This window comes from Glycine max, chromosome 7 (assembly GCF_000004515.6).
Source record: "Glycine max cultivar Williams 82 chromosome 7, Glycine_max_v4.0, whole genome shotgun sequence".
Lineage (NCBI taxonomy): Eukaryota > Viridiplantae > Streptophyta > Magnoliopsida > Fabales > Fabaceae > Glycine > Glycine max.
In genome coordinates this window covers 5,050,682-5,066,895 of record NC_038243.2, presented here as the reverse complement: position 1 = coordinate 5,066,895, position 16,214 = coordinate 5,050,682, and the positions used below count along the sequence as shown (strand labels likewise).

At 33.2% G+C, this 16,214-nt stretch overlaps 2 protein-coding genes across 2 annotated transcripts; both read right to left on the bottom strand.

Annotated features, from left to right (window-relative positions):
- Positions 1 to 1,878: 1,878 nt before the first annotated feature.
- LOC100811872 (histone H3-like centromeric protein HTR12) lies at positions 1,879 to 6,671 on the bottom strand. Its single transcript, XM_003528751.5, has 7 exons — positions 6,495 to 6,671; positions 6,351 to 6,409; positions 6,218 to 6,266; positions 5,976 to 6,097; positions 4,998 to 5,072; positions 3,193 to 3,268; positions 1,879 to 2,218 (listed from the first exon to the last, which is right to left on the bottom strand). The coding sequence occupies exons 1-7, from the start codon at positions 6,532 to 6,534 to the stop codon at positions 2,163 to 2,165; spliced, it is 477 nt and encodes a 158-aa protein (XP_003528799.1). The 5' UTR covers positions 6,535 to 6,671; the 3' UTR covers positions 1,879 to 2,162.
- Positions 6,672 to 7,608: 937 nt separating this feature from the next.
- Positions 7,609 to 13,491, bottom strand: LOC100810796 (rhodanese-like domain-containing protein 4, chloroplastic). The gene is made up of 8 exons (XM_003528749.5): positions 12,621 to 13,491; positions 12,162 to 12,264; positions 11,970 to 12,050; positions 11,528 to 11,605; positions 11,336 to 11,410; positions 9,046 to 9,126; positions 8,628 to 8,858; positions 7,609 to 7,990 (listed from the first exon to the last, which is right to left on the bottom strand). The coding sequence occupies exons 1-8, from the start codon at positions 13,256 to 13,258 to the stop codon at positions 7,943 to 7,945; spliced, it is 1,335 nt and encodes a 444-aa protein (XP_003528797.1). The 5' UTR covers positions 13,259 to 13,491; the 3' UTR covers positions 7,609 to 7,942.
- Between the last annotated feature and the right edge of the window lie 2,723 nt (positions 13,492 to 16,214).

Genomic DNA, 16,214 nt, shown 5'->3' with positions numbered 1-16,214 from the left:
TCATATAATATAATAATGTTTTTTTCCTACTCTCACAGGAATTATTTTTTTAGTAAACTACCAAATTCGTTGGTGTAATATTACTCGAAATTGCACTAACATGTAATTAAGGTGTAAGGGGTGATGTTACTTGATTAAGTTGCAAGTTTAAGCCTTATCTATAAAATTTTACATTAATGTTTTACAAAACTAATTTAGTACATTAACCCATTGTCTCTGTTCACATTGGTTAAACCACATTTTAGGCCGGTTCAAACATGAATGCATTGATTTAGTTAGTTGCATAATTGATCCATAACTTATTAAAATTAGTTATGTAACGGAATCACCAATTTATCTATTAAACCAGTTAATCCAAACTGAGTTTTATTTTCTCTTTGTACCTTTCAGCTTGGTTAGGTAAAGATAGTGTTAAAGCAGATACATCCAATTGCATTTTATGGTCTATTAATTTTCTTAAAAAAATAATGTGATCTCTAAAAGGCATTACACATTAGAATGATCCGAAAATAACATTTTAAATAAGTAGTGTGTGGCTCTTTTGGAAATGGACCCACAGATTGATTTGTTCACTTACAAGGGCGAGAGAGCATGATTAACGACATTTGGACTTTATGAAAGATAAGGGGACACCTTTGTAACGGAATGGATTAATGTCAATGATATGTGTTGGAAGCAATAAATACGAATTAAAGTCGATGTATAATGTATTATACTGTAAAAGTTGAGACTTACATGGAAGATGTATAATTTGAGCATGAAAACATTTGATGAAACTTGCTCATTATGAGTTTCAAGGTTTAATAAAGATGCGAAAGTACTTTATTTATATATCTATTTATTCGAAATTTATATCCTTTGATTCGATGGAATTTAATTTATTTTTTCATTTTTAAATTGATTTAAAAATTAGATGAAAAGGTTATATATGAAGAGCTATCATTAGAAATTTCTCTCACTCTTTATTTTGCCATTTTTTTTAACCTTCCCAAATCAAGAAGTTGCGGGGACGCAATTGTTAAATATCCACTATCGAACTCAGGATTAATAGAAAATTTGGAAGATTAGATTTTTTTTTTTTTGGCAAATTTTAGAAGACTGTAATTACAATTTATTATTGTATAGTGATAAAAAAAACATAAGCATGCAACTCTAACTAATTAGTCATTACATCAAACATTAACAACATTGGTGGACCCTCAATATTGGGTTTTTGAACCTCTATTACATTATTGGTCCCATTAAAATAATTTTTGACCCTCAAGAGACTAAAACTTTTCTATTACAAAAATATCATTTCTATGGAATCATGATTTTATTGAACAAAATGTACAATGAAATCATAATTTCTTCATGCATCAATTTTGCCCCCTTAACATAACGAAGTAATGATTTTGTTATTATATTTTGCAGCAGTCTCCTTAACATAATAAAATTATGATTTCATGCATCCAAATATCTATGCAAAAATGTGATTTCGTTGTAACAAAGGTGTGTGCAACGGTAGATGTACATGAGAGCTCAATGATGGTAGTAAGTGGTAGCAACACGACATGGAGGAGATGGGGTAGGATGGTGGCATAGTGCAAAGGTGATCAGTTTTGATGGTTGTGCAACTGTGGCGAGGGGAGGGTGGTGTTAGGGGGGTTGAGTGAGAAGAAGGTGGGGGACATGGGGAGTAGGTGAGATGATGGGGAAAGAGGATAAGTCAGAAATTGGCTTGCTTAGTGAGATTGGCTCGTTAAGTAAGAATAAGTGAATTGAATTTTGGTTTAACAAGTTAGGCGTGCTGAATGAGCACATCTCTGTGGAAGAAATTTTAAGCCTTGACATTTTGTGGACCCTTGAATTCCTTCTACCACAGAAAATCAACATGAATGACAATAATCTTAGAATACTTCATTGCTACAATGTTACACTATTACCTCACTCATCAATTTAAAGTTATAGTAGCAACCATTCTATAATGGTTGTTTCACCTACAGAGATATAACCATTGGCATACATTAGTTAGTGTCTAGTTCCTAACATTTAATATCAAATAATCACTGCAATTAGAGTGCGGAGTACAGAAGCACCAATGCCTCCCTTCATTGAAATCCCCCTACTGTGTGAACTTTTACAAACAAAAGAACCAATGGTCTTCTACTAGTATCGTCCACTCACCAAGGCCTTCCTATTCCTCCAAGCCTCCGGGCCAACTCAATGTCCTTTTTCACTGAGGGAACAAACAAGAAAAAAAAAAAAAAGAACATATATTGGTGAGGTTACTGAAAAAGAACACAAATATTCACAATGGAAAAGCATAAACCAATTAATAAACAGCAAGAATGATCTTTGCATAATCATAATTATCAATCTAAAATTGTGGTTGCTATTGAAAACTGCTCTGCTTTCTGAATTCCATAGCGGTCTAGGGCCTCTCTGCTCTGCTACTACACTATAGTGCCGCTAATCTATAGACTTGTATGGAATTATGGATCTCTGGCAAATACCACTATGCTAGCAAACCAACGTTGTGTTTAGCATTCTGCCCATTTATTTTCCTCCAAAATAATAGTATGCTCAACTATTCTGTTCATTTAAATTTAGCTACTGAGATCCATCAAGAACAGTATGACACCGGCTCCCCTACCAAAGGGAAGCTTGACTTAAAAATGATTTTTTTTCTATTCCTAACATATGTTGATCACTATGTTTAATTGCCTTCTGGCTTCTGCAACCCTTTACATGACTAGAGGTAACAAACAGTCCACAATGCATATTTATCACTTTCTGAATTCAGCAGATGTAGCATTTTTTTATAAATGGTCACACACACCAATAAAAGGAAGGAAGTGAATGGACATGGCAAGTCAGAACTCGAAGCGCATTTGTCAATTAAAACAATACATGTTTTATAAAAATACACAAATTTTCGCAACCACTACACTACCATGAGTTTTTTCATCTAGAATTTACTGCATCCCCCAAAGAAAATTCCATCATACAGATTACAGACTGTAGAATATTCTTTTGAATGTAATTAATTAATAACATAATAAAATAATCAATTTTTCTGTAACAAAGAAAAAAATACATTCATACACAAATAAAAGCAGCATAGAATTTATGGAAGATAAATTCATGGATGATTTGATGATCGATGAAAGGTAAATCAAGTATAGAATTTAAAAAATTATATCAACTTACTAAGAGTAATACGCCTTGCATGAATTGCACAGAGCATTCCATCTTCAAATAAGTGAACCAGATATTCCTCAGCTGCCTGAGGTATGGTTATATAAAAATCCAAAAGAATGGTCATGTTTTATAGAAATATGGTTATAAATTACACAACAGGTGAAAATAAATAAATGATTCTAAAGCAACAACAAGCATTTTCAAAAAAAATCACAAAAACAGCAGCACTATTGACAAGGACTTGGTACAAGGCATCCATAAAGAACATCAGAGATGTAAATGTAGCAACTGATGAGACACATTAAAGGGGTAGATACGAGTCCATTTGAATGAGGGGTAATTTTGAGGGGCAGAGGTGTAAAGTGCAGGTCAGGTCAGGAGTAGTGCTCCCTGCGTCAAAAATTTATGGAAGAGAAGGTAATTGAGAGGGAGCCACTTAAACTCTACCCCCCCAAACTTGGGAGTTGGTGAAGTGAAATAGGTTTTATTTTAAAATCGTCATTTACAATTTTACCTTTTAAACCGAGTTACTTAAAATAACATTGGAAATTTACACTTATAACCCTTTACCTTCCCCTTCCCTCCCTCATTAATAATAATCCAAACATAGGGATGGCAAATCTTTTTCATTCCATACTCTAATTCGATTTTATAATATCCCATTCCATTCCAAACATGCCTAAGTTGTTGAAAATGTTAGAGCAGCAAGACAAACCTCACAGTATAAGAGAAACTGAACTAATGATGATGAGGGTGATGATCCAGAGAGAGGAAGAGAGAATAATAGTTTGTATTAATTTTTCAAACACAAGGTATCAAAAGCTTACACTTAAACAATGCACATGCCTCTTATTTATAAGGCTTGTTGGTTATAACAAACTTTAACGAACTAACTACCTAACTAACAGAATTAACTACCATATGAATTATCTAACTTCAACCGAAAAAGTATGCTGAAATTGATTACATGAATGGAATAATAAGAGAATAGGAGCATTACTTGCTATCTAAAGAAGCATGCATTGCACTAGTGCGTGTGTGTGCTGTGCTGCTCAACTATAGTGGTAGCAAAATAAAGTTCACATTCTTAAATGGTTTAAAAACAGTCAACATTCTTAATGAGAATTTGATCTCAATTAATAATCACCCTTGGAGATAACTTAGTTGGAAGAGCTCTGAGACATGCAAGGAAAGTGCAAGGGAACATGTTAAAACCCTGCAATACACTCTGCAACCTTTTCCACTCCCCCTCCCTTTTGGAGACACCCATAACCTTTCCCTCTATATACTAAAGAAAGAAAAAAAATTCCAGGTATGCCTATCGAATTCGTAAGGATTTATGAAATACAATTGCCAGGTCTTTGCATAATTGATATATTAATATTGTAATATGAATTAAAATTTAAAAATATAGCCTTCTAATAAAACATATATCACATGGAAGTGGAACACCTCTTAAGAAATAGACAAGTTAATATTCTCATTTCACTAAGAATGCAGATACCTAATGCATATTGTGTTATACTAAAATATTGAATGTCTAAAATCTCAATTTTCATTAATCTATGGGTTCTTCTCTATGCAGATTTGGTAATATCTGACCGAGTTTCAATTATTACATAATCATGTAAAACATACAAATAAAAATAAACAGACAAAAAAAGTGGACAACAGAAACAGTAAGTATGAAAATTTAAATAGTTCAACCAGGAGCAAATTGAAACAAGCCACGTTTTCATTATAATTAGATGAACTGCAAATTTGCAACAAGCACCCTAGCGATAACTCAAATGAGCAAGGAAAAAGTTGCATACCTCCTGAAGTGCTACCACAGCTTCAGGTGTCCAACGAGACACCTCCGTAGAGAATTGATTTGTAATCTGTTTGACCTATAGCCAAAAGTAAAAATATTACCAAAACAGCAAGAACAAACTTCTCACAAGGTTTAGTTCAGCCAAATCAAATCATAATTCCATACAGAGCATCTTCTTCAAGCACTTTCATCGGTGAATAAATAAAACAGCAGCCAAACTATGATGTTCATTTTTACGCCTAAGTTTACATCAAATAGTGTTAGAGTAATAGAGTGAGAGAAGCTGCAAATGAAGAATTATGAAAAGGGAAAAATTTAGATGCAACTCCTTAGATGCTTTTGGAGTTGTTCTCCAATTAGAATTGATGTTTCATCTCAGTAACCTTCACTAACATTTAATGCAAACCTTTATTGTGCATATTATTGAGGTGAAAATTCAATGTTGAATAACATCACCAAAAGTACCCAAAAGACTGTATCCAAGTTTTGTCCTTATAAAAACCAGATTTTGAACTTTAATTACAGTTTCAGCTATTGGTAGCTGTGGTGAATACATGATGAAGGAGAGAACTAATTCTGCTAACTGTCTAGCAAATATAACTAGTATCTACTTACTAACCAAACTGCCTAATTTAACTAGTGTGTGTTTGCATATCCATTCCATCCAATGTAACATAAATCCAACACCTCTTTTACTTTTATGCTTTGGAATTCTAATATGTAAAACTTCCATTCCACACCAATCAAACAGTTTTCCAAACACCCCTAAGCATTAGTAGTAAAAGATAGACAGACAGCCATAACGAATTTTTTGTGGTAAAATTGGCAAAGTTTAGACTAAAATCTAAGCAAGAGCAATGCAACATACCCAAAATCAACACTACATTATCATTATTATTATCATTCCGAGTACAAGCAAACACAAAACCAGCTAATTTTCACTTGAGAGCAAAATGTTGATGGTTGCAGAAAAACTCACACATCTGATAAAGGGAGCAGCCGGGATGAGAAGCTCACAACTCCTCTGAAAATGCCGAATCTCACGAAGCGCCACAGTTCCCGACCTATTGCGCCTCTTCTTCCTTCCCTGAGCCTCAGGCTCTTTTTGTTTTTTTTTAACAAATAATAACAAAACATTAAAACACCATACTTAAGCACCATAACTATTACAACCACAAAACAAAACAAACTCAGAATGTGGGTTTTCGCGAAACTACTTACCCTGCTGCGGCTCCACTTGTTGAGCTCTCCTCCTCTCTCTAGTTGCAGGCTTTGCAGATTCAGAAAAGAAAGGTCAAATTAGGGATTTCGTAAACCAAAACACAGAAGAAGAAAAAAATAGAGAATGAGTTACCGATTGGGATTGTGGTGGCGGCTGCGTGGAAGTGGATGCGCGTGGCGCTTGCTTTTTAGCTGCGAATTTGCATGGCGAAGAAAATGAGGGTTTCATTTGTGAAGTGAAAAAAATGAGAGTGAAGTGATGAATTTTCAGACATACCGGATTTGCGAGAAGCTGGCGTGTGCTTCACTCTCGCCATGGGATTCAACGAACCTTCACTCTTCGGATTTGGTTTTCGGTTTCGCTTTTTGCAATTTTCTTTTTCTTTTCTTCTTCTTTTTCCCTCTCTGTCTCTTTTCACTATTGGTTTGTGAATTTTCAAAATGAAGCGGTTTGCCTCCATTTTTTTTTTACCCAAACTATTGGTTTTGTATAAAAAATGTTTTACTTTTTAGTTTAATTTTGGTAAATTATTGATGTAAGCAAATTTATGCAGTAAATTAATTAAAAGTTACATGACCTCTAAAAAAATTAAAAATCATATGAACATTAATGTAATTATTATAATATAAAAATATTTTATATTACTATTGTATTTTGATTAAATTCTTTATTTTTCAGGATAATTTTTTTAATTATTTTGACTTTTTTATATCATAAGGGGAGATGTTAACGGAAAACAAGGTACATGTTAAAATCGTTTTTTTTACTGCAAAAATTGTGTTTTCCTTCTTTCGTTATATAAGAGAAATAATGTTAGGGTTAAAAAAATACATGTAAATAATATTATTTTTTGAAAATGAAAAACCTTGGAGACATAACTTCATTCCACCAAGGCTCTTGTTTTTGGGTCACCATATGACATTTGGTACAAAATATTTATTAACTTAGATAATCCGATTTATGCATTTAGCTAACCCTAACAAAGATAGTGTAGGCCCCCATTGACATTGCCTTAAACGAAAATCTGTCCAACACTAAACCTTCCAACAATAACAAAGAAATAACAAAACATTTTACACTTTCATTCAATTTTGGATTGTCATGATTATTAACTATTAAACTTTTATAATAGTTGCTTTAAAATTTATACCTAAACTGATTCATAATTGATTAACAGTGTGGAAAGTTTTCACACTATCAGTGTATTTATATTAAATCCATCTATTCACCCAAAAAAAAATCCATCTTATATTGATATTTTCAGAAAAAAGTCTAACATCAGCTCTTTTCTTTTCATTTTGTTTTCCGGGGGCTAAACAAGCCTGGCATAAGCTATTATATTTCACAATTGCAAAGTCAATCTGAGTTGATGAATCAATACAAAGCAGAATTTCATACATAAACCTTATTTGCTTACTCCAAAACTGAAAGATTGAATGTTATACTAAATGTTAAAATAACTACAATGTTAACTTGACACCTACCTCTACAACACATCCATCAATTACAAAAAGTGTACCCAGTAGCACAAGTGGATGGATAATCATAACAAACTTTAAAATTATACAACTTATGTCACGGATCTTATCTGCAAATTAAGATGCATGACTTTTTCTGATAGGATTATAGATTGTAGTATTGTACACCTCTTGATACATGCTGGATATTTGGACAATTGATTTGCCTTCTATGGAATTATGTTCAAGATTAAAAGAAGTGAAGGTCTAGGGCTGTGAAGGGGTAGGAGATGTTGGAGGCTTGAAATCTGGATACTGCAATTCAAGAAAAGAACATAAAAGAAAAAAGGAAAGAAGAAATATCAGGAACATGCAGTATAAACACAGAATATAGTCTTCATAAATTAAACATTCATTTATTAATTTTTTTAAAAATTATGAAATATAATGTTTCCTCTCACATGCAACTTCACATTCTTCCCAAACTTCATTCAATATTTCAGTCTTTTCTTGGGCAGAAGAACCTCACAAATGAGGTTTATTTGTGATTACAAAATGCAGTGTGACATTTGATATTGATTAAAGAGATTCTATTAAATGGAATCATAATGACACTGGAAGAAAAATACGAGTGCTACTGCTAACCACACACTCTTGAATACACTACTTCTATCAAACTCTATATTATTGAGTAAAATGTATAAGAAACTACAAATTACGAGTGAAACTCGTTAAATAAGAAGTGAAACCCACCAAATAATTTTGTGATTTCCAACAAATTTCAACCATTAATAATGTGTTTAAAAGAGTGTTATGGAAAATATGTTACTAGCATTTCTTAAAGAAGAATATATATGGAAAGAAAAGTTCCAAGAAAATTGGCCACACCACAAGCATGACTAATCAGCACCAAAAGTGAAAAAATCATAGAGAAAGGAAATTAAGACATTACATATGGGTATGGTGAAAGTGGCCTTGGTTGTGCAGGAAATGATTCTTCTGCCTTCACTTCAGTTTTGGGCACTGAGTTTACTTCAGGAGCTACTGCATCCGCTTTGGGCTCGGGAGTAGCTACTGCATTCTGTACAGTGCTATCAGCTGTAGCAAGCTCTGAACTTTTCTCTTCTGGAGCAGGAAGAGCCTTATTATTGGTAGAGGATGGTAGAAGAGCCTTTCCAATATCCTAGTGTTCCCAGCAATTTCATTCAAAGAGAAAAGGGTCAGAGAAAGAGTGATAAAAAAGTTCACAAATCATGAGGTAAATTTTCAGAAACAGATATAATATCTCTCAATTAAAATTTAAAATATATGCTCCAAAATGCATCATATCACAATTACATCTAATTTAGATCAAGAAAAATATTAAGTACCTTTATTTCATCAACAAGTTCTTTAGGGGCAACCTTGGTGTTCAAGAACTCATCAAGTTGTTTCACGGTTTGCTTTCGGTCCTGCCATCAAATAAATTGAAATTAATATATATAAAAAAATAATGTGAGCTTGAGACTTTACCCATATAAATGACAATAAACCAGAACAAAGGGCATGATGACCAATGAGACTGGGTTAATTGTCATGCAACAGTCAGCCTCGGTTGTCAAAAAAAGCCATATTGTAAAAATTCTTGAGTGTGCAACTAACCTAATAATTTATTCTAGAGTATATCATACTCCCCTCCCACAAGAGAGGTTTAAACTACACCGCCCTACCCCTCTTATTTTAATATAAACAAATATCTTAGGGTTAATTTTTTCTCTTGTGACTTTCAACATTATCAGCAACTCCTTTTGAATTCTTGCTATGAACTTTGAGACTTTAGAAGATGGATAATGATTCCAAATGAAGTTTCAAAGCTGATAGTAAGAGAATTGAAAATATCATTACATTTATTAAAGTCCAAATATTGATAATACAATGTTCAGAATTAATTATAAGTGACCTTCAAAGTTAAAGAAAAAAGAAAAGTACTCGTAAGAAGTTCGTTCATAGTTTCTCACAACTATTAATAGACTAGTTCACATTAAATAGACTAAAGTGTGACTCATACTGATATCTCAGGAAAAAGAGGAGCAATTTTTTAAATAAAGAGGGGAAGGATGTAATTTAAGAATCTCTCAAGGGAGAAAAGTGTATTTTACTTTATATTCTAACTTCTTTAGTCATCACTACCCACTTTGGAGGATGTTCATAGAATACCACTATGTTATGTGAAATGAAAATTACCCAAAAGGACAATACTACAGGCTATAGCTTTGCATGCTCTAGCAACAATTCTCAAAACTAATGCGTTAAAGAGAGAAAATGTTCTTCACTAAGATTGGTTTTTGAACATGGGAATCTTGACTCACATGACCTATGGAAAACCATCTGTTAATAGCAATCAACATAGTTGACAATCATCATACATCCATTGGAGTAACAGAATATTCAAACATCTATCCCATTTACATCACCAAAAATCAATTATCAGAAATTCATTGGAATAACAGAATATTCAAACATCTATCCCATTTCCATCACCAAAAATCCAAATTACAGTACTAACAAAACTTAAAAGTAACAATAATTTGATAACTTGGGAGAACCACATCATAAAAGCTAGCCATTGCAATTGGGAGTACCCCGGGCCTTATAAACCTCACACTTCCTATGTGGTACTCAAGTCCCATAACTTGAAATTGGATCCTAACATTGATGCCCACACGGGCTAGCTATGGCTATGCACTTGTCCTTTGACTAGTCCCAAGCAATGCTAGTTTGTAAATAAAAGACATGGTGGAAAACTCTAACACCAATTGATAAGATTCTTGGGAGAATCACACTACAAAAGTTAACTGTTACAATTGGAGATTCCAAGCCCTTGTAAACCCCACACTATGATCCCATGCTTATAATGTTGGACTCACAATCACATCTGGGATCACAAACTAACAGGTTAAAATTGTTGGACTGAATGGAAAAACCCTCATACATTCGTCTTTCAGCAATAGAGGGAGACTGGTTTCTCAACCTCAAATGTACCTTGGCCCTTGCTCTTGCTCTCTCTTTCTCCCTCTCTGATAGGAAGAGGAAGATAGAGGATTGTGTTTGTTAGTGTATTCTGTTAAAGCTTAGTGCTGAGGGAACAATTCTGTTAGGGACCTAGTCCTAGGGGTAGTATTGCATGTTAGAAGTAGTGCATTTCTGTAGTGCGGTTCTGTTATCATGCTTTCCGTTATCCTTTGTCCTTTATCGGCACGTGGTGCTTGCGTAGCAGCTCCCCAATATCATGTTATAAATATCCTTGTCTCCATGCAAGGAGGTTCTCTTGGTGAACCTAACACTCTCTTACATATAGTTACAAACACTAAAATGGCTCTTCTCTGATTGATGTAACTAATTTGATTCATGAGCATATCTCTCTACATTTTGATGACATCATTAAAAAAAGAAACGAACATATCCTCCATTCCTTGAAGAGAAATATCTGATGTTTGATGTTTGATTTTTATATAATGTCTCAATAAACTCAACAGAAGGGCATATTGTATAATTAAAGCATGGACATGCAACAAGAGGATGGTTGCCGACTAGAGGCAAAGGAGAATTATTCAAGAAATTGATGATAATAAACAACAAAAATGGAAAAACCATGCATCTTGCTTTGAAAAACATGCCTACCTCAGCAAACAAAAGCTTCTTGCTTGCAAACTGAATGAGCGCAGCTGATCCTACAACTTGGAGGATTGATTCTATCTACAAACAGAAAAAACACCATGAACAAGAAATTTATGTCAGTGGAGTCACATCATAATGGATTATTGCTTTTTCAGAAGAAGGGAGTAAGTGTAAGTAATAACTCATCAGATTAACCTCAGAAAAAGCTAATATACTAAGTCCAGCAGCAGCTGCAGCAATCCCAAGAGTAACTGCCACACCATCAGAGGTATCCTTCAACAAACCTCCATTAATTAGAAAGACATAGAAATGCTCAAACAAGATCATAAATAAAATCTGTTTGTGTTAAAAGCAAGCATGTGTAAATGGATCAATCACCATATTTAGAAAAACAATATCTCATTCTCATATTTAACTTTTCTGATGAGCAAGTCCATTTAATAATTCATTCTAAATTTTTCCTGATTGGTTAGTTTCCTTTATTGCTAGCAAAAATTCTCAATTTGAGAGGGCAAACATTTAAATTTAACAGAACGAAAATGCCTACTATTTTATAATCTGAAAAGCAATAGTAGTAGTTTGCAAGTGCATCAGCATTGAAATAAGAAATGCAATTAGACAAATCCCAGATACTTACTCCTATTGCTTCAGATATAGCATCTGTCAGATTGTCCAAACTCAATGTTTTCCGTGGTGCTATCCAAGGAAGACCACTACTCTGCAGAATTCCAGCCAATGTCAGTATAGTAATCAATAGGAAAAAAAAGTTGGTATTTAAAATGCAAATATTAGAAATATGATTAGAAAAATGGAAGGGGAGAGGAAATACCTTCCATCCTCGCGGTCCTTCTGCACCATCCTTAATTGCATAAGCTGCTTTAAATCCATTAATGGTAACCAACTCTGCAACCAGTTCAGAGTTCCCATCAAATCTGGCTTCCATCACAAGTTCACTCAATCAGGTTCATGAATATTCTCTTGCAATGTGCAATTAGAAACAACAAATATCCATTATAAAATAACACAACAACCTTTGAATGTAAATGAGAATTCTTCAATCTTCCCCTCACCATTAATAGCAAAATTGAGATAACCTAATATTACATTTCTGACCTAATTCATCCTCACAAAATTGACCGTTAAGATAAAGGGTGTCTCAACTTTATAATCTCTTATCAGATACTATCTCTGGTCAATGTAGGAGATGGATTTTTCCCAACACTCAACATGGATTAAAACAACAAATAAAGAAACAACTATATATGAAATTGTTCTGTACTACTCTTACTTGTCAAGAATAAACAATGTGGTATTCTCTGGCTCCTTAAACTTCAATGCAAGCTTCTTCAAGAACCCTGGCTTATCATCACCCTTATAAGGTATTGACACGGCTTTCTTCTTTAGACCCCCAACATCTGGGGACCCCACTTGCCTAATCTCCACCAGTGCCCTTATGTCAAGCAGCTGAGCATTCCCATCAGCCCCAAGTTTAGCATACGCGTTCTTAGCAGACTCAACACCCCAAGCCTTAGGCTTCTTGAAAACCTGAGACAAAACCAATGGCACTGCCAAAACAACCACTCCCCCGGCAACAATTGCAGGGTTCTCAGCTGCAAAGCCAGCGACACTCTCCACAAAGCCATTCACATCAAAGTCCCCAGTACCAGGGAGGCTCAAAGGTTGTCCCAGTGCCTCATCGTACGTTAAGGCTGTGGCAGCTCCACCATTAACAGCCGAAGCTGCAAGAATCAGCCCCCCATGCAAAGTTTTTGATATGCAACTTTGCAGCAATGCTTGTTTCTTGTTGGTGGAGGTGGAAAAGTTTGAGACTTTGCATGCAGAAACAGAAGGGTGTTTAGTTCTTGTTTTTGTTCTATCAGAGAGCACAGATAGAGGGGTCAAGCCAGCAGCATTGAGGGCCTCCATTGGTATATCACAGAATCTGTGTGGTGAGGCACTCAGAGAGAGAGAGTCTGAAGTAGTTGTGCAACTACCATCAGAGTTGTGCAAGCTCAAAAGGGTTGGTTTTGTTTCCTTGTGCTGTTGTGTTGTGGAGGTTGTGAATTGTAATCTATATCTGGTTTGAGTGGAAACTCTTGAGAGAGAGAGAGAGAAAAGTAAAAGGGTAAACCTGTTGTGTTGGTTGGTAGGTGAGGTGCAATTCGGGGGGAGGTGCTGATGTGTTCAGGATATAGGAACAAGGCCAATGATTGCTTGACACGTGGAGAATAAAGATGAGACTCTTCAGCTGATGAGGATTGAGTTGAGGTTTCATGGTCTGCAATTGTGTGGCTCAGAAGCATCCGAGTGATGCTCATGGACTTGGTACACTTGTTGAACAATGGGAGTACTACTCTAGAGTCTAGAGAGTGTAGTACAATTTTATAACTTCTAGTAGCTTCCTAAGAGAAAATCTTAAGATACTTTTTTTCTTTTTAAGTAAGAGATTATAGATCTTTCTTAATCCAGGACATTATAAATTAATTTCATTAGTGATGTGTGATTATTGTTAAGAATATTTTATATATAAAAGGAATTAAAAGTGAGTTATCCTACAAGCGTGATGCTTTTAGTTAAATTTTAATATATTTTATTTTAATTAGTTTTAATTTAATTATTTATTTTAAGTATATAGATTATATTTGTTTCTCTTACATTCTTTTTTTTATTTGATGTACATTGACAAAGTTATTCTTTTCAACAATTATTTGTATATATCTTTTTATTAATTAAGTATGAAATATTTTGATATTAAATCAATGAACATATACACTAAATGTTAGATAAATCAATTAACAAAAAAAATGTTTAATAAATCAGACAATTGTAGCATAGTAATTTTATGATTAATATTCACTTATAATTTTTAAAAATATATCATATATTAAGCTGAATTTATTTTGGAGTATTTAATGGGTTTAAATTTTAAGAGAAATTGAAAACTCTTCAATAAGAACGCTTAATGCAATGGTTAAATTTATAAAAAAAATATAGTTTATACAACAAATTATTAAATGTATTTTTAAGGATATATATATATATATATGCATGAAGGATTATTAATTTATATGAGATTATTTAACTTTTTTTAAAGCACGAAATTATTCCAACCTAATCAATAGATTGAAAGTTTTGTGTTCTTAACTACATTAAATATTCAAAGAAAATTTTCTATCAAAGAGTAATCTTATTCAATTCAAATAGAATTGTCTCTAAGAAAAGATACTTATTATTTACACCAAAAACATCACTAAGAGATATTTTTAGAATAATTTGATGACCATTATATATATGACCATGAATCATTCTCTGTAAGTGCGTATGTGTCACTTATTGATACATCAATCTCTATAATAAAGCAACAAGTTTCTAAATTTTGATATAGGCCGTTGAGAATTCCTATCAAAGCCTGTAGAATCTTTTTTATGAATTCCGTTTATCTCATCAATTCAAACTAAATAACAGGTTAATGAATTTTCTTCTTTTTTGTCATTGAACTTCCTAGTAAAATTCCTCCCTATAGTTGTAGTTACTAATTTTACGTAGTTCCCATTGTCCTTCACTGAAGCTTAAGTTTTGATGATCCCCAATTTATCATTTTCCTTCCATCAACAACACCTATTCCCTCGATCAATTTTTAAAAGTTAGGATTTTACTTAATAAAATTTTTATATTTTTTGTGATGTAGTCACGAGGGATAAGATTTTAATCAATGACTTAACGAATGATAAAATGAATTTTGATGGTCCTCGAACGACTTTGGTGACAACATCTCTAAAGATTTTGACATTCAAATTAGAAATGTATAAGAAATGATAAAAATAAGCAAAGTTATCTATTAGATTGTGTTTTGTAAGTGAAAACATGCAATCACATGTCTAAGTGTTTGTTACTTAAGTGTGAATATTACTCTTATCACAATACATCCAAGTTTAGTGTAAATATCAATTCAAATTATTAGACCTGATTCTCTTCAAGACGATTTGATTTATATCTTGGATTAAATAAGATAAGTCTACTCATAATCTGCTGTCCCCAAGTTAATATTGATTAAAATAAACCATACTAACTTAAGGATAAAGACTGAGACTACCTCCGTAACAGTTGCCCTCAAATTAGTATTGCTTATGGTTGAAATTGATTATGTAATTTGTGCATCCTCTTTCATTCTATTTTATTTCTAAAATATGTTAAACTTTTTGGTGGAAATCTGATCTCCAAAGCATCCTGTTCCATTTTAATTTGGCTAAAATCCAATATCTGAATGTCGAAATCAAAGAAGAACTTACAAACAAGTTAAGAACTCCAACGTTCGAGTTTTTAAACGAGTTCTTAATTTATTTTGTTGGATTGCACAATATCACTTTAATACTAAAGTTCTTAAGATACTACTCTTAACTTACTTTTATAGACCCTTTTATTGATTTTACATCTTTATGCTTTTATTTATATTAACGGTTGTTATGTAAAAATCTAACCTAGTTTACTCCAATTTTTAAAGAACGTTTACAATTTTAACTCATTTAAATAATTCAAAGATAATTTAAGCATGGACTATAAGAATTTATTCGGTCTAAGTGTGAAATGAAGTCTCACATTAAATAAAAGCGAAAAAATTAAATAACATATAAGTAGAAGATTCATAAACTTGAATCTTAAAATTTTGGATTAAAGTGTGACATAGGTTCCTTTACCTGATTGTACCGACACTTGGACTCACTCAAATTAAAACTTATTGTTCTAAGGACTGGTCTTTGGTTTTTAAACATACTCTTCGTGAAGGGAATAACTGATGCTTCCTCTGATTCAGCGTGCACTACTTGTTTCTCTTAGAGACATATCATTAGCTCTTTCTTGTTTCTCTTATGTTTCTCACTGATAA

What these genes read in the sequence shown, in the direction of transcription:
- LOC100811872 (XM_003528751.5), bottom strand. Translation starts at nt 6,534, where the DNA reads ATGGCGAGAGTGAAGCACACGCCAGCTTCTCGCAAATCCG. An exon ending in CGCCACCACAATCCCAATCG is followed by an intron (nt 6,267 to 6,350) that starts GTAACTCATTCT and finishes GAATCTGCAAAG; the next exon opens with CCTGCAACTAGAGAGAGGAG. An exon ending in CTGCTCCCTTTATCAGATGT is followed by an intron (nt 5,073 to 5,975) that starts GTGAGTTTTTCT and finishes TTTTGGCTATAG; the next exon opens with GTCAAACAGATTACAAATCA.
- LOC100810796 (XM_003528749.5), bottom strand. Translation starts at nt 13,258, where the DNA reads ATGGAGGCCCTCAATGCTGCTGGCTTGACCCCTCTATCTGTGCTCTCT. An exon ending in ACATTGTTTATTCTTGACAA is followed by an intron (nt 12,265 to 12,620) that starts GTAAGAGTAGTA and finishes GATGGAAGCCAG; the next exon opens with ATTTGATGGGAACTCTGAAC. An exon ending in AAGGACCGCGAGGATGGAAG is followed by an intron (nt 12,051 to 12,161) that starts GTATTTCCTCTC and finishes GGAATTCTGCAG; the next exon opens with AGTAGTGGTCTTCCTTGGAT.